We start from the raw sequence: 18,322 nt of genomic DNA, 5'->3' as shown, positions 1-18,322 counted from the left end.
ATCCAATTTCCCCTGTTTTTTCGAACATTAACCTTACCATGCCAACTACAGCCCAGGACCCGATCTCTGAAGCGAGTAATTTGTCATATCCACCAGGATTTTATTCAAACATTAACTTTCCCACCATCCCAGGTATATCCGCTATGCACTCTCAAAATTCACCTATCAAAGCTAACCATTTGTCACAACTGTTGCACCTGTTGTATCTACTTTCCCCGTCCCACATTCAACCTTGGTACAAAAGCCAAATAATGAACCACCATTCACCACCAAACATGCCTAATATTACTCTCCACAATTGACCTTCAAGGTCCTAAATCATACAAGCATACTCCTCAAAACATATTTTCGGTTGAGGTTAAAAAGAGCATTAAGAATGTGGAACAAGATGAGATAGACAGAAAAATAAAGAGCCTAGAAAAGAATATGAGAAATATACAGGTCTTAGGAGGCCATAAGAGTTTCATTTAATGATTTATGAATTTTTCTCATGTTCATTTGCCACCTGGTTTTAAGACCCACAAGTTTGACAAGTATGACGATCAGAGTGATCTGAATTAAGGGGAGTAGGAGGCAAATAAGAACTTCTCATGGACTATTATGGGAAAAGTTTGACAGGATTTGCATCAGAGTGATTATTGATCAAGACATGTCTCACTGGCATGTTATTTTATCCAACAATTCTAATATAACATTGATATAATGGCAGTTTGCTCATCTCTCGTCAACATAAAGAAGAAATTAACTAAAAGCTTTAGAAAATATATAGTCGAATGGAAAGAGCATGCTGCAAGGGTCAAACCACCAATGAAAGAGACCGAAATGAATGCTTATTTTCTCAAACCTCAGGAGCCTGATTATTTCCATTACATGTTAGCGGCCATTGGTAAACCTTTCGCTGAAGCAATTAAGATTGAAAAAATAGTTGAGAATGACATAAAATAAAGAAACAATGTGAGGCAAGCAGCCTTAAAGGCCACCGCATATGCCATTTAAAGCGGGCCGGATAATTTTGGAAATAAAAAAAAGGAGAAAGGATCCATGAAAGTCTTGTAATTAAGGAAATGTGGTTCAATAGAACATAATCTAACCATCAATTTTTGATAAGGTCTTGAGAGTTTATACAAGCGGTAGATTCAACTCGAAAGAGACCAGCTATATATATGAATCTTTCTAAAAACATTAATCAATAACTAAGTTGGGGATTGTTAAGATTAGTTAGTATTGATGAGTTATCCTTTAAGAGGAGGAAGCTTGTCCCTTATTGAAAAATAAAAAACTGAAGATATACGGTTTGAATATTTTGAGGGATGTTTTGAAGGGAAACTACAGTTTGACTATATTATTAATAGTCAAGATTGAGCACTTGGGGCAATGGGTCTTGGTCCAATTTAAGAAATTCAAAATTAATTTATTTTAATTACCTATTATATTTTACAATTAATTAAAATATTTCTTGTAATTATTCAAATCATTTTAATAGTTTTATTTTTTTTAAAAGTGACTATTAGTTTTAAAAGATGGTTGTTGGTAAGAGTTGTGTCTGTTGTTTCCAACAGACTCCTAAAGGTTCAAAAAGAACCTGTTGGTAAGAGTTGTGTCTGCTGATTCCAATAGACTCTTAAAGGTATTATAAATATATATTGTTTCTCCAAAAAAGTAGACATATCAACAACTACAAAATTCTTTCTTCTTCTTTCTCTTTTTGCTTTCTAAAACTATCAAAGTTTGTTCTTGTGAAAAATTGACTTACTTGCTGATATTCGAATTTCATTGGCTTTGTAGAATCTTGGAGGAATTCAGTTATAATCCCTGCAACAACGAATGTGGGATGCTTAAATTCCTTAAGGACAATTACTACACCATCAAAGCCTAATTATTTTGTCCCGCATTCTGCAAATATTCATCTAACAATCTTAAGGAATGTAATAACGACAATGGAGGCTACTGGAGGTAATGCTATTTTAAACAAGATTTTTGAAATGTTCAAACTGGATCAATTTAATGGTTCGAATGTCACCCACTGGAAAGACAAGTTAATGTTCTTTCAAATGGAGTTGGAAATCGCATATCTATTGAGTTATGATCTTCTTGCAATACCAGAATCTACTGCTCAAGATTTTGACAAAATTAAGGCAGCTCGCAAAAAACATGAAGATAATGAGGTGCAATGTAGATGCTTTATTTTAAACTTACTGTCTGATCGTCTATATGATTTGTTTCGTCCTATCAAATCACCACAAGAAATCTGGAAAGTCTTGGAACATAAATATACTACTATGAAACAAGGAACATATAGATTCCTTAGTATGAATTTTTATGAATTTCAAATGGTAGATGAAAAATCTGTCATGGAACAGGTTGATGAGTTGTTTGTCTTGATTTCTAGACTCAAAGATTTTAAAGTTGATATTTTTAAATCTCTTACATTCTTACTAAGACTTTAATATGGACCAACTAACAAAGCATATGTTTGAATTGAAGAAGAGACACGGAACACATAAAAAAAATGCTATAGAAACTTATTCAAAAGTTAATTATGTTGAGTCTAGTAAGGCAAATAATTCTGGAAAATCTAGAAACAAGGCTAGAAAGAAGAGAAAATTTGAGGCTGCTCCGAGGGAAAATTATTCGTACAATAAGAAAGGACCATATTATACTTATGGTAAAATGGTCCATTTTAAGAGAGATTGCAGATTTCATAAGAAGTAGAAAAATAGAGAGAACGCCGGATAGAAGAGGGTAAATAATGTTGAACAACATCAAGCTTCTTCTTAGGGATATCGTTGCTATGATTTCTGCTTTTACTACTTTGAATATGAGTGTGGTGACCGAAGGCAATATGGCAACGACTCTGAAATCTGCATATTGGTGGTTATGATTCCGGTGCTATATTTTATGTGTGCAATGACAAGAGTTTCTTCAAATATAATGAACTTGCAACAAGTGATCAAAATGTCAATGAAAAATTATGACATTGCCAAGGTCTTTGAAAAAGGAACAAACGAATTATAATTTACTTCGGAAAAGAAATTGATTTTAATGAATATTCGTTATGTCCTTGATGTTCGGAAGAATTTAATGTTTGCCGATTTATCAAGTAAAAAAGGTCCCAAAGCTATTATAGAGGAAGAAAAATAGTACTATTTTTCTCTAAGAATGGTGTATTTATAGGACAAGGCTAATCTTGTTAGGGCATATTCAATTAAGTATTAATAAAGTTAAAATTTTTGCTTATATGATTGAGTCATCATTTAATTTGTGACATGAGTAGACTTTCATATATTAATTTTAAATCAACTATGTTTATGTCTAAAATGGATTGATTATGTGGATAAAGAATGTTGATAAAAATGTGAAATATGCATACAAGCTAAGATGACCAAGAAAATCTTTTTCCAAGAATAGAAAGAATAAGTAATTTAATTGAACTTGTACATTCTCATATATGTTAATTGAATTGTCATTTACGGCCCCTTAAACTTGGCTCCACTTTCTATTTAGACACTTCAACTAAGGCCAGTACCTATTGTACACTTTAACTTAATAGAATATGTACCTATTAAATACCTCATGACAAGTGGGACGATGTGTGATTTGTACCCAAAATTCGGCACATGAAGAAGAAATGTTTGACTTGTATTTTTTCTGTTTTCTTCATCAAATAATTTTTTTAATTCTTCTTCTTTATCCTTCATCTTCTCCATCGCTACCTCCATATACCACAAGATTCTTTTCTAGAGTTACAGATTTATCTCACTTCCATTATTGATTAACTCATCAATTCACTTTAAAGAATTATGTACACGCCAAAGAAAGAGTAAAACCTAGAAATGATATTTTAAAAGAGGCTGAGATTGATCTTGAAATTCAAACTCGAATGTGCAGTAATGTTAAACTTTACTTCTGAATTACCTTTTCATTTCAGAGAGATACCTTAGAATTCACTTTGAATTTGAATTATTTACAAGTCAAAACATAGCTCAAACTCATTTTGCTGAGAGAAAACAACAACAACAAAACTCGGCAATTTCATAAAATAATCAAGCAAACGATTTTGCAATACTTGATTTTGTAAAGAGAAACCCAACAAGAAAAGGCGCAATTTCAAACATCAACCCTGTAATATCGAACACATTTTATATAGAAAAATCCAACAAGAAAAACCCAGTAATTTTAGATTGACTTGATTTTGCCGGTAAGAACATGGAGATTAACCAAACGATTTCGTCTGCATCAACATTTTCCGTCCAGATATGAAATTTTACGGCCAAGTTACACATCTACAAACATGAAAATTTTCCAACCAAGAACACAATATACTTTTTGTTTGGACATGGCTAGAGAGATGGAAACATAAAGGGGCAGGGAAGAAGCCGATGGCTTGAGAAAAGAGAGGGGAAAAGAGATGGCCGTCCGGAAAAGGTGAGTTTGGTGTGGGGAGGGGGGAGTAGAGTTTTTATTTATTTTTTAAATCTTTTTCAATATGGATTATTTAGCCTTAAATAAAGAAAAAGGAAAATAGGAACAACCACATGTCACTCTTTAATTCGATGTTTCACCACGTCATCCGAAAGTGAACAACACGCACTTAACTTTTTAAACCGGGTGAGTGAGAGCTGTTTAATAGGTACATACACTATTAAGTTAAAGTGTACAATATGTAATGGCCTTAGTTGAAGTGTCTAAAGGGAAACTGGTGCCAAGTTTAAGGAGTCGTATAGGTATTTGGCCTAATTTATTACTTTTAAAGATGATCATTTTAGATATACACATGTTTATTTAATAAAAATAAAAGATCAAGTATTTGATATTTTTAAGAATTACAAAGGACTAGTGGAAAATCAATTGAAAAAGAAGATTAAAATCCTATATAGTGATCGAGGAAGTGAATATTTTTTCAATGAATTTTCTGTTTGCGAAAAAAATAATTTGGTTCACCAGGTTAGTGCACTGTATACCCCGTAACAAAATAGTTTTGCTAAAAGGAAAAATAGACGTTGGTAGATATGGTTAAGGCCACGCTTTTACATGCTAAGCTACCAACGAATTTGTGCGTGAAAGCTTTGCTAATGGCTTGTTTTGTGCACACTAGAGTACCTTCAAAGAAATTTAAGGTCTCACCATATGAAGTATGAAAAGGAAGAAAGCCTAATTTAAATTGCTTAAGGGTATAGAGTCATTTAACCTATCATAGAATTTCAGATCCTGAAAGGACAAAGTTAGGACCTAGAGAAATTAAAAGCATATTTATAGGATATGGTGAAAACTCAAAGGCATACATATTACTAGACATTGAGTCTATATATATATATATTTTGAATCAAATGATGTTGTGTTCTTGGAAATAAAGTTTATTCGGTGATTTTAATAATTCACATGAAAATACATAAATTTTTTATCAAGATGATAGTGCAGTAACTTTTGGTGATGATGCAGTAACCCAAAAAAGTTGTACAAATCCTAGTTCGTCTTCTAACAATAAAATAAAGGCGACTGAACCTCCGGTTGAATCAAGGAGAAGTCAAAAAACTAGAAAGGAAAGAATGTAGGTTCTAATTTTATTTCTTCTCAAGCACTAGTCTTTTTGGTAGAAGGAAGTAGAGATGAGGTATTAAATAAAAATATCTAATATTTTAAATATAGAAGAGAATCCTAAAACTTATTGTGAGTCAATAGCTTCACGGGATTCGGCTTTCTAGAAAGAAATTGTAAATAAATGGTACATGGCTATTGTCAGATTTATTCCCTAACACTAAATCTATTGGTTGTAATTTGTAAATGGGTGTTTAGAAGAAAGTCAATACCGATGATTCTCTGCAAACCTTTAAAGCTACATTAATAGCCAAAGACTTCAGACAAAAAGCAGGAGTAGATTATTCGGACACATATACTCCTGTGACCATGATTACCTCAATAAAAGTAAAAGTATTATTTGCTTTAGCATCAATTACGGGAAGTGAGGCGTGTATATTATTTACTCGTAATTCATGTATAACACTTTATGTTGAATTCTTCATTAATAATCTACCTATAAACAATTTCTGTATTATAATTCTTGTATAATTATTATGCCAAGCTTCTTCAAGAATAAAAATACTTTTTTTTAAGTGTTTTTTTTCTCCCAAAGCTGAAGTGTTTGGTTGTGCTTTTAGAAAAGAGTACAAGCATAAACAGTTTTGGAAAAATATAAAAGTAGCTTCTCTCAAAAAGTACTTTTTGAAAATCACTTTTGAGAAAAATATACTTAGAAATAATTTTTAAAAGTTTGACCAAACACTAATTACTATTTAAAAATATTTTTTAAATTAATTAATTAAATACAAATCGCTTCACACCCAAAGAACTTTTAAGAAAAATACTTATGAGGAAAAATAATTATCAAAATAAACTTAATTTAAAAGCTTGGCCAAACATGCTATACAGGATCACATAGAATTTCAAACAAACAATTTAGCAACTACCTTGTAAATAATATATAAATGTTATCAATACAGAAGAAAAAAATTGTTTAGCAGGAAATACAACTTTTATGTGCTCTAGCCACGTGATTATAGTAAATATTTACTCGCACTCTATATTTATATCAAATCAAGCAATTTAATCTTAGCTGATTTAAAGTTAAGAATATATATAAAATATAGTAATTATTTTTTGTATTTATTAATTTATCATAAACATAGGAAGCAGATAAGATTTTACCCATAATTAGAGCCATAAAATCTTCCATGCTCCTTTTTTTTTTTTTTTTTTTTTTTAATGACAATGCCCATGGTCCGTCGTCGACCATGGATAAGGAAGAAATAAGAATCCATTTGAACCTTTTTGCAAGTGGCAACCTGCAGTGGACTACAAAATTCCAAGCGTATTTCCCTTCCGAGCCGTCAGATTCTTTCTGGAACCTATCCTGACCGTCAATTCGGTGCTCTCCTCTTTTCCTGGTCAAGATCATCGATTCCCTCGTTTTTTTCCATTTCACCCCGGAATTCAAATATATATTGAATATAGTTTATTTTGCTTTCCCACTCTCAGATTTATAACAAAATTCTTTACTCGCGTCTACCACGTGTAGTTAAGTAGATTACGACGCCGTTTTGTGTATCTATTTTCCATAATACCCTTGATAGTTGTTTCTCTGCGCGTGGCAAAAAGGAAGCGCTGAGCGTATTAAAGGATCCCTTTGGGTATTTTCTCAACTCAAGAGATTTTTTTGCTTTGATTCTCACTGTAAAAAGAAAACCCTCGGCGGAAGAACAATAGTAGAAGCGTGATCATCATGTCGGCTAGCGGCGGCGGTAGTGGTGGCGCAGGAGAGGAAGAGAAGAAGCCTAACGATCAGGCGGTTCATATCAATCTGAAGGTTAAGGGTCAGGTATACTCATTGTCGACGTTTTAATTGTTTAACATGTATTTTTATCTCTTTACTTCCCTCTGTGTTGATTTTCATGTATATATGCTCGCATACAGCTATGATTTTCGTGCTCAGGATAGTTCTTGTGATTATGTTTGTTTTCGGCATTCGGCAATGATGAAAAAACTCGTGTAGTCAAGCAGTTTTATACTGATAAAGGATGCAGTTCTATTAATCCATGATTCCTTTGAATCTGCATGTGGTTCGATGATACATAATCATGAAGTTAATCGGGCTGATGGATTTCATGTTTCTGCACGCACTGGTGAGGGTGTTGTGCACTGTAAGCTGTGATTTACCGTACGAGTGTACGTACGGTGTTTTGGGTAGATTTGTTTACAGAGAAACCAAAACCGAGCCATAACTTGCTGTATTTTTTTTATATAATAAATTTAAAACCAAAACAACTATTTACCATGTAAAGCTGAGGTTTGGTTTGGAAAACTCGGGAGTTGGTAGAAGGTCTGGGCAGTGTGAACAGTTAACAGACCAAATATTTTGAATATGACTTAATAAAGCTCTTACTAGTGGCGGAGACACATTGAACCAAGGGGTGTCGCTGAAAAATTACACTATATTGCTAGATAATTTTTTATATTTTACGTATATTTACTATACGTTGACTCCCCTTGACATTTCAATGTAGTTAATTATTTATTTTTTGACACCCCTGGCTGAAAATTTTGGCTCCACCACGGGCTCTTACTATAATATTTCATACCTGTTGCAAATCAATCGTTTTTGTGTGAAGGTAGTGTCCAGGTTAGTTTGCGCCCGCCTCGAGCATTCTATCGGGTACCTGTTACCTCCCACCAATATAGGTACCGGGCAACTTTACCCACCAATTCTTAAAAGATGAATATCATCCAGTGTTTTTTGCCTCCGTTGGGGTATAAACTTGAAGCCACCAATTCTTAAAAGATGAATATCATCCAGTGTTTTTTGCCTCCGTTGGGGTATAAACTTGAAGCCTTATGGTTCTACTTTCACTTTATTAACCACTAGGCCGCACTCTTAGCTGTTAGTGTAGATCATAACGTACTGTACATAAATGGAGAAATGCAGTTTGGATCTCTTCTTACCCCCTATACCATTATTTGTCCCGCTTTGGTAATGCTTGTCATGTACATAAGCAAGACATGGAATGAATAATGAGTGAGATGGAAGTAATCCAAACCTCAACTTAGCTGGCTTAGTGACCCTCTTCTTTTTCTTTTTACTGTGGTATGTTATGAATCTGTGTGGTTAACATTGGGCAGTTACATAAAACCTAAATGAAACCATCATAATGATTATTTTTACAAGTTGAAAACTGTAAGCTCCAAACTTATAAAAGAAATACGTTTCTGCTCAGTTTAGTTTGTTGATTCTACAGTTTTTCTGCTCACCACTAAATTTTCTGCCCTCACCTTCTTTTTTCTTCTTTCCTTTTGGGTCTCATTCTGTTCCATTTCATGCTCATAAATTGCAAGTTCCAGTAAATTCTCAAATATCTGTTCTGTTTATATCTGCTCTGTTCAATATACATGCTAAGCTGCGTTCTTGAGTAATATATAGGTCTTATTGCCCAGTTTAGCTCTACCATTCTTTGATTCCCAAGTAAGAAATGATCTGAGTCTATAGTCTGTCCGGAATCTGGATAATAAGAATTTTCTCTTAGACATGGAAGGGTTCTTGTTATTAATTGGACATGTCAATAGGATGCTGGAGGATAGAAGTATTGTATGCTAGGTGTGGGAGTACTGGGCTTGGGTGTGACCACGAGGAATACAGTATCTTTTGCTGTAGAGATAGGACTTGGAAGAGGGCACTCAGTGTGGGGGCAGACATATTTTCCGACAGTCTATTCTGTGATGACAGGAATGGTAATTGATTTTGTTGTTTACCTTCTACTGCTAACGCTGTTTAGAAAACCTCAGCGATGGGTCAGTCCCTCTATGGATGAAAACATGCATCCAACGCTCAGACCATAATTAAGGGAAAGTAGATTCACTTAACACAACCACATGTATTAGTTAATACTTTTACTTACCATAAAACCAAGAGGAAAAATAAAAAGAAACCCTCCATGTATTAGTATTTTGTTGCAAACTTCAAAGTAATCTTCTGTTATCCTCATGATGAGTGTCATTGGTATAGGCAATATTTTTTGGAGCATTGCACATTCAATGTTTTTTTTTTCACTTCGGATAATGTAGCCTTCTCTTTTTCTAGACCCTCTTGTGCTGGATAAATTGCTTAAACGCTTTCTCATGCTGTACTCTGTGGTTGTTAATATTGTGGTAATGGTAATAGTTTAACACATTTACTCTTGAGGGAAATAAGTGACTTGTCTAGATTAACCTGGCCTCCATGCCAGGGGGCCAGGATCATTGATTGCTTGAATCTTACCTTGCTCGAATGTGACAGATAATATCGTTTAGTTAGATGTATTTCATAGTAGCTACACGGAATGTAGACTCCGAAGCAGCAAACTGCACTTAACCTATTTCTCTCCCTTTCTTTTTTCCTCTCATTAAATCGCGTGGTTGTGAGTTTGTTGAGTCGTATATTATGTGGCCCCAATGTGCATTTTTTCAAACATTTGCTTCTTTGTATTGCGTTGGTTGGCATTCTTTTGCCATAGTTTGTGTCCTCCCTCAACCTAAAAACGAGGAAGAGAGTATGAGAAGATGGAATTGAGGAGTCATTTTCATATTGAATTGTGTGTTTTTTTCATTCGTAGTTTCCATCAATTCTTGCATGCAGGATGGACATGAAGTGTTTTTCAGGATCAAGCGTAACACACAGTTGCGCAAGCTCATGAATGCTTACTGTGACCGTCAGTCAGTAGACATGAACTCGATTGCGTTCTTATTTGATGGCCGCAGGCTTAAGGGAGAGCAAACTCCTGATGAGGTACTGAAACACTTCACACAACTTGTCTTGTTTAACCAACTTAAATTTATCTCACATTCTTTTCTACAATTGTTGAATAGCTGGAGATGGAGGAGGGTGATGAAATCGATGCAATGCTACATCAAACTGGAGGCAATGATGCTGGATGCTGCTAATTGTTAACTTGGTGGTTATATGGTTATAGGTTGGTTGTTAGGGTGAACGCTTTGGAGTGTTGGTTATTACTCTCCCATTTGCCTAAATGGTGGTGTATGAATGTTAGTAGTATTAGTTTTCAGTACTAGACGATGGCTTCCAAATAGTTTTCACTTTCCATCAGCAATTATCAGAGTTTACTCTGAATATGGTTTCAGATTGTGTCTTGCATCTCACTTTGCCTAATTATATTTCAGGCCTGTCGTAATGATAAAACATTAACATCTTGCAAATGCTGAAACTAGGGCTATCTAAGAGGAGGGTTCTGGATACTTTACGGGAGGGAAAGAATTCAAGGTTACGAAGTACCTTTTATTTTATTTAAATGTAATATAAATATTATATTTTTGATATAAGTTAAAAGTATTTATTTGTATTTCAATACTTATTTGTAGTATATTTCGTGGTTTTGCAACAACTCTTGATATCAAATTTAAAGCTCATGCGTTAGTAAACTTACAATAAATTGGTAACTTCATAAATGCAACAAACCAACCATAGGAGGATGGCATTAATGATGGTTGACCAACTCCTCATCCAATACCTAATTAGCTATTAAAAAATATGTTAAAGCATCTGGTATTTCATATCATCTGGCAGTGCTTCATTGGATAATAAAACTAGTTTGTCTTACATTTTGATCTTTAACAATCCTTAATGATTGGCCGGCACCTTTCACCATTAAGGTGACTACCAAAACCTCATTTAAGGTGAGATGCAAATTAAGGTTGCAAAGACCTGCTGATTAATGGTTACAACTGCTTAATTCCCGTTTTATGGTTAATCCTATTGATGTTCATAAGCATTAAACTAATCAGAGGGATGGAAGTTAACAATATAGTGAATTACAGTTTCATCCTGCACCAATTTAAGTTAAGAGCAAAAATCACCCAATCGACCTAAATGTTAAAAGAAAAATATCTTAAGATACCGTAAGGTAGCTGTGGAGGGATTTGTCACAAATGATTACATGTTGGGTTGCACGTAGTGGAATAGGAGTAAGACATTATTAAATGTCCCACTATCTGGACTAAGTTGTCAAGTCCTTCTCAACACAAGCTTGACAGCTATTCTCCCGCGACTTTTTCCTACTTCCAGAAAGCAAAAGAGAGACAATTCCAGAAATTCATATTCATATATGAGGGTAAAGTAAAAACGTCCATGTGACCCCAAATAAGACCTTTGTTTCTTCTCTCTGATTTTCTATTCAAACTTTGAATATTAGTCCATACAAGACAGAGGTACAATATACACAAAGGATACCAAGGACCATAATCCTATTCATGCCTGACAAATTTTCACTAGCTAATAATCACTAATTCACAAAAAGCCACTAAATTGGGCTAACTCAAAAAAGGATATAGAGACCAATGTAAGAATGCAACATTGAAACAAGATGGGGGAACCAAGAAGAAGAGAAAATAAATTAAAATTAACGAAAAGGCTAAACATTGAAGCTGTGGAAGTTGAAATGGTTTCCAATTGATCAGAAAATGTCGAGAACTTCCAAAATGAAATTGTTGCAGAGAGGACAATTACCCCTTTGAACCCAGAGCTCCCTACAACACAACCTGCAAAATGTATGTCCACATGGTATAAACGCAGCACCCTTATGTCTTACCATACACACACAACAATTGTTATATTCTCCGCCGGCACCGACACCGGCGCCGGCGACGGAAACTCCATTATCATCAACCTCTTCCTCATCATCGTCATCTTCTTCATCTCCATCTCCTATCATATACGCTGACCCATCTCCATCATTCTCTGCTAACAACGCCATTAATGACATCCTCACCGGTTCTTCTCCTCCGGCATTTTCCCCTTCACTTTCTTCCTCTTCTGCAGTTTCATTTCTGCTCGAATTTCTTCGCAATATTCTCTGTGACCCAGATGCAGAAACCTCCCGCTGACCGAAATTTTCAACGGGCAGGTCCTCTGGGTAAGCAACAGCGTCGAGGGGAGGAGGTGACCGAGGGGACAACCGACGAGACATTATTATCGGATTGCTATTACCCTGTTGAATGGAAATATTAGAAGTCCAGGTGTTGGCAGCACGTTTAAGACGGAGTTTGCTCCTGAAATGTTTCCAAGTTTTTCGAGTTTTTCTGCTACTGTTGGGATCCTCTTGAATGATATCAAGAAGAGTTCTGTTGGAGGAATGGACAGGGGAAGAAGAAGAAGAACATTCTGGTTTGTTGCTCAACACAGCGCCTAGCGTAAGACCTGCTGTAATATTATTGTTGTTTTCTTTGACTCTGAGGAAATCTCCGAGGTTAGGAGTATCGATTTTATCATTGAACATCAATGTTCTTAGGCTACTACTGTTGCCGCTGCCACCAGCGGCGCTTTCCATTCAAAAGTTAAAGTTCAGTTAGATATCAGGCAAAACCAAAAATCAATTAAGAAGTTTTGGCACGGAACTGAAATGGGGAACTTCTTATTTTGGGATTGGAAACTTCGTAATAGAGATTCGTGACAAATATCTTGGAGACCGGAAAAGGGAATAAAAAAATGATGAATTTTGACATGAAAGGAAAATGACAATGGAAGAGACTCAGATCTGTGGAAATTGAGGCAATTTATTCAATACATAGAAAAGGGGAGAAGAGGAAAGAAGAAAGCGTAGAGGGAAAGACATAGGATTCCTCAGGGGGGAGGTGACCCATGGGATCAGAACTCAGATCTGGGGTATTGTACTTTAGGTATAGCAGCTCAATCAATGAAGAAAGAAGAAATACGTTAAAAGAACAGACACAGTTCTAAAAAGAGAGAGATGAAACAAAAAAAATAGAGAGAAGGGGTGTATAGGGGGGGGGGGGGGGGGATGAAGCAGAAAAGCTTTTGCGTGGACGTTGTGAAATGAAATCTCACTCTACCTAGAAATTGGCATTGACGGGTAATTTGGATTGGAAGGTCCCCCCACCAATTTATTTCATCTACACAATCCAATTCCAGCACTCTTTGGCCATTTACTTCGTCACAGGAAAAGTAACATCCAATTTCTGGTTTTTCACTAATTGATTAATTTGGTGAATAGGATAATGCTTGGTGATTAGGCATTAGAACGATCATCCTGTCTTTGAATGCAATACCATTTTAATCCTTATCCCGCGCCTTAAAGTATCATTGATTAATTTTTACACAAATCGGATCATGATGATTCTCTAGACAAACTAGTCTTTTAGAATTCTATAAATCACATGACTAGAGCTCTAATGAGTTATTGTTTACCCGAAAAACGGATAGAGTAAAATTTATACGTAGTTCTAAGGATATGTGTATAGTTTGATACGAATTGAAAAAATAAGTAAAAAAATATCGAATATTGATTGTAAAAAGGAATGAATACAAACCCAAATTGAATAGAGAATGATTGATAAATGAACAAGATGAATCAATATCAAAAGCCCAAAAAGGATAATATTTGCTATATGTTATGTAAATCTCAATAATCTCTGAATGTGAGAATGTATGAATGTCTCCCCCCTTACAAATGATAGCCACTCTTAATATAGTGGATGAATCCTACTTTGGATATAATTAAAAATACATAGTGGAGATCCCATAATAGATTAGTTAATTAGCTTTTCCTTGATTTCCACCAAGATTCTCTTTCCTATTGCGGCTACAACGACTCTTTGTCTCTTGACTCGATCTTGGTTGGTCTTGGCATTGGTCGGTCTCTGGGTCTCGAGCTTGATATTGACTCGAGGTTGATCGGTCTCTGGGACTCGAGCTCGAATTGATTCGGGCTCGATATTAATCGGTCTCTGGGTCTCGATCTCGATATTGACTCGAGCTCGGTATTTGATCGGTTCCTGGATCTTGAGCTTGATAACCCAACTTTATATCACAGCTCGATAGTATAATGACGACCCTCGGTCCATCATGCTCCAATCTTGACTAATCACACGAAGGGCAAACTCGGTTTTGACCGTATACAGATAGTCCCCTCGTTTCTCGAAAAGAAGGTGGCGAGAATCGATATGATTTTTCAACCTCTGACTAAATACATACTGACGTCTGCGTCGAGTCCGATTGTAACGTATGTGACAAATGTCCCATTGGTCCAATTACCAAGGCATTAAATGCGCGTCAGTCGATGGTCGGCCACTGCCAATTTTGAACCGTCACTGTGAAATCTATAAATAGCCCCTTCTTCATAATTTCAAACTTTTACCTTCAAATCTCATTTCATTCCAATCTTCACTGTTCTTCGTCTTCCCCAAAGCTCTCTATTTTCAGATTTTGGAATTTCTTTGCTTGTTCTTCTCAAAACACCAAATACTTCACTCTCCCTTCTTCTTTGTTCATAACAATTTAGATGGAAAAAATATCTAAAACCGTTCCGCAGAAAGAGCTTGCTTCCTCATCTCTACCGGTCGGCGAGAAAATAGTGGTGGAGCCACGCCTTGAAGAACTTGTTCCCGGGAGGTACGTTATTGATTCCGATTTTAAGGTCGAGAAACCCTCATCGGTTGCTGGTCGATGCGAGCCCGTATCGAGATATATATGCTCGATTCCAAAAAGTCTTCTTGACCTAGTGAAAAAAAAATGCAATTGGGAAAATAAAGAGGTCGTGATACCGACACCGGATGGGGCGATCATTATCCACATGGAAGGGTACCTGAGTGTTTACACTTATCCTTTCACGCTGGGTCCCCTTGATTCAGTCATCGTCGATTTTGCCAAGAAGTACCATATGACCCTTGGTCAAATTCACCCTTATTTCTGGAGGATTGTGATACCGCTTCGTTTCTTTGTGAGCAAAATCGATGGGCTTCTCTTCGCTTTCGACCACCTCGTAAGATTATATAGCCCTCGTCTTTACCTAGGTGGGTTGATAAAGCTTCAATACCGGGCCACCAAGGCGTTCACCTCGAGCGTAGATGAAGATAAAGATCGGGGTTGGATGAGCCGGTTCGTTCGAGTGAAGACCTCGGACCTAATCCCAGCTGAGAGTATGCCATTTTTCGCGAAATAGAATATGAACGGTAAGTGTGATTCCGTTTTTAGTTTTTGTTGTTTTTTACTTCTTCATCTTTTCTTATTAGTGTTTTTCTTGACACAACCGTTGCTTGGATGCCGGGTGTTCCCTATTTCGAGAACTGGGTTAGGAGCCTGGTTTCGACGTCAACATACGCCGACCGCGCATGGCACGATTTGTCAAAGGACCGGTGGGAGGCTCGTACTTATGGTAAACCTTCCTCTTGGCTCACCGATTTGCTTACCGTTCAAGCATTTTTTTGGACATAAGTTTCACTTACTTTTCTTTCTTTGTAGGTCTCGAAAAAGATGTAGTTATGAGACCCCCATCAGGTGATGAAGAAGCTTTACCGCCTATCTCAAAACCGGAGAAGGTGATTAAGAGAAAAAGGGCCTCGGACTCCGAGGATCAAAAACCCAAGAAGAGAGCGGCTCGAGTGACTATGGAGTCGGTCCTGAGTCTAAGGGATGAAGAAGAATAAGAAAGTGATTCCGGGCTGGTGGCCCGTGCACGGGCTAGCACCGATACTCAAAATACTTCGGTATCGGTGGGAGTTGATACTGCTCCGTCCAGGTTTGATGAGGTCGAGGAGGAGACTTTGACCCAAGTTCCCGAGCCAAGGCGGACCGAGGATGTTTTACCTCGGGGAAAAGAGACCGTCGAAGAAGCTATGGATGCCGGTGTGCAAACCGAGCTTGAGGTTCCCCGAGACAGAGGCAACGCTAGAAAAGACCTACTCGGGGCAATAGAGATAGGGGATTCTCCCTCTTTCCCTTCATTTTCCTAGTCGATGATACGTGACGCTCAAGCTGTGAAGACTTGTCACGGGGAGGGAGTCCACAGAGAGAGGGATCTTTTCCGTGGTTATTTTATCGGGGTAGAATATGTCACCGGTCCGAGTGACTTGGAGGCTCCTAAGAAGAGCTCAAGCGAGGTGGGAGCGCCTTGCCTTTTCAACAAAGCCCAACAGGCCCTGAATCGGGTAAGTTCATACTTTCTTTGCGAATTTTCATACTTTGTGTTTTTCTTTCCTTGTATAATCCATTCTTTTTATTTTTGCAGGCTTCTGTGCTTCATCACGAGGTGTTTTTCCAATCCCGAGGGGAGCTGAGCCGTTACAAAGCCGAAGTTCGAAGGCTTACTGAGGAGAGAGATGCCTTCAAACTTCTCAGTGAGCAGAGAGAACGAGAAGTCAAAGAACTTTAGGATGGGCTAGAAGCATCCCGGAAAGAACAAGCTGAGCTGGCCGAGCAGGTAAAATAAATCTTTAAATTTAATGATATTGACTTGGGAATGATGGCTAACAATTTGGTCCCACAAGTCGAGCAAAAGTTCGATGTGATCAGGCAGCTTTGTGCTGAAGTGGACATAGTGAAATCGGAGGCCGAAGAATGGAATAAGAACATGGACTGCCTCGTCTCAGAAAAGGAGACTGCCCGAACTCAACTAGCTTCGTCTGAGGCCTAACTCTGAAGCTTGAAATATAAATCCTTGGTGCAAGCCAAGAAAATCGAGGAGTTCCAGTCTCTGTTGAGCTCAACAAATTCTGATCAAAAGAGACTGGCCATAGAACTTGCAGTGGTCAAATTGGAGGTCGAGAAAACCATGGCCAATGCTGATGCAATGGTAGCCGTTTATTGATATGATGCCGAAGATGCTCAGGTTCGAGCAAATGAGGTTGTTGAGGCTGCTCAGGTTCAGGTAAACTGGGTTGCCGAGCATGCTAAATGCCAGTCTCGAAGGGAGACTCTTGAAGAGATTCATGCTCGTGGATTCGATCTTACAACCGAGATCGAGAAAGCTAATGAGCTTGAAGCTGAAACCAGAGTGTTGGCTTTTCCCGATGATAATGATATCAGGAGTACGAGCGGATCTGAAAGTGAAGGGGGCCTCGAGGGCGAAAATGCTGCTCTTGGAGAGGACTAAGTCCTTTAATATTTTTTTGTTTCTTATAAGACCGTTTTGATCTTCTGTAGAGAAATTTAATAGGGCCATGCTTCCCTTGTAAATGATTTTTGACATGTATAAAAACTTTCTTCCTTTCCGCCTTATAGAATCGTGAAGTTGTATTCTAAGGTCGGGGTTCAGATAATTTGATCAAAACCGAACTAGTGTAGCCCTTAGGTCTTTTTATCGAGTGAGTGTTTGCTCAAACTCTAAGTAAAGTAACCCTTAGTTTTTTAGTTGAGCGAGGACGGTCTCTCGAACTCAAAGCAGAAAACAACCCTTAGATTTTATGGTCAAGTGAGTGTTTGCTCGAACTTGAAGTAAAAAAATAGCCCTTAGGCTTTATGGTCGAGTGCATGTTTGCTCGAACTCGAAGTAAAAACAAACCCTTAGGCTTTATGGTCGAGTGAGTGTTTTCTCGAACTCGAAGTGAAAAATAGCCCTTAGGCTTTATGGTCGAGTGAGTGTTTGCTCGAACTCGAAGAACAAATAGCCCTTAGGCTTTATGGTCGAGTGTGTGTTGGCTCGAACTAGAAGTAAAAAACAGCCCTTAGGCTTTATGGTCAAGTGAGTGTTGGCTCAAACTCGAAGTAAACAACCCTTAGGCTTTATGGTCGAGTGAGTGTTTGCTCGAACTCGAAGAAAAAACAACCCTTAGTCTTTATGGTCGAGTGGGTGTTGGCTCGAACTCGAAGTAAACAACAACCCTTAGGCTTTATGGTCGAGTGAATGTTTGCTCGAACTCGAAGTAAAAACCAACCCTTAGGCTTTATGGTCGAGTGAGTGTTTGCTCGAACTCGAAGAAAAAACAGCCATTAGGCTTTATGGTCGAGTGAGTGTTTGCTCTAACTCAAATTAAAAAACAGCCCTCAGGATTT

At 37.2% G+C, this 18,322-nt stretch overlaps 2 protein-coding genes and 1 long non-coding RNA gene across 4 annotated transcripts; 2 read left to right on the top strand and 1 right to left on the bottom strand.

Moving 5' to 3' along the window:
* Window positions 1-7,142: 7,142 nt before the first annotated feature.
* LOC104109669 (small ubiquitin-related modifier 1-like) lies at window positions 7,143-10,880 on the top strand. Of its 2 annotated transcripts, XM_009619019.4 has the most exons (4): window positions 7,143-7,372; window positions 10,160-10,309; window positions 10,390-10,493; window positions 10,702-10,880. In XM_009619019.4, exons 1-3 carry the CDS (start codon window positions 7,277-7,279, stop codon window positions 10,462-10,464), a joined length of 321 nt encoding a protein of 106 aa, XP_009617314.1. In that variant the 5' UTR covers window positions 7,143-7,276; the 3' UTR covers window positions 10,465-10,493; window positions 10,702-10,880. The 2 variants fall into 2 exon arrangements, with proteins under 2 accessions (XP_009617314.1, XP_009617313.1); XM_009619018.4 differs by lacking the exon at window positions 10,702-10,880 and having other exon boundaries at window positions 10,390-10,661.
* On the top strand, window positions 7,379-9,502 carry LOC108947442 (uncharacterized). Its single transcript, XR_001971882.2, has 2 exons — window positions 7,379-8,282; window positions 8,348-9,502. It is a non-coding gene; the product is annotated as an uncharacterized lncRNA (long non-coding RNA).
* Window positions 10,881-11,668: 788 nt separating the features above from the next.
* Window positions 11,669-13,608, bottom strand: LOC104109668 (E3 ubiquitin-protein ligase BRE1). The gene has a single exon (XM_070190221.1). It carries the CDS (start codon window positions 12,861-12,863, stop codon window positions 11,991-11,993), a length of 873 nt encoding a protein of 290 aa, XP_070046322.1. The 5' UTR covers window positions 12,864-13,608; the 3' UTR covers window positions 11,669-11,990.
* Between the last annotated feature and the right edge of the window lie 4,714 nt (window positions 13,609-18,322).

This window comes from Nicotiana tomentosiformis, chromosome 1 (genome assembly GCF_000390325.3).
Source record: "Nicotiana tomentosiformis chromosome 1, ASM39032v3, whole genome shotgun sequence".
Lineage (NCBI taxonomy): Eukaryota > Viridiplantae > Streptophyta > Magnoliopsida > Solanales > Solanaceae > Nicotiana > Nicotiana tomentosiformis.
Note: the sequence above shows the minus strand (reverse complement) of the source record. Positions and strands in the feature narration are given on the sequence as shown.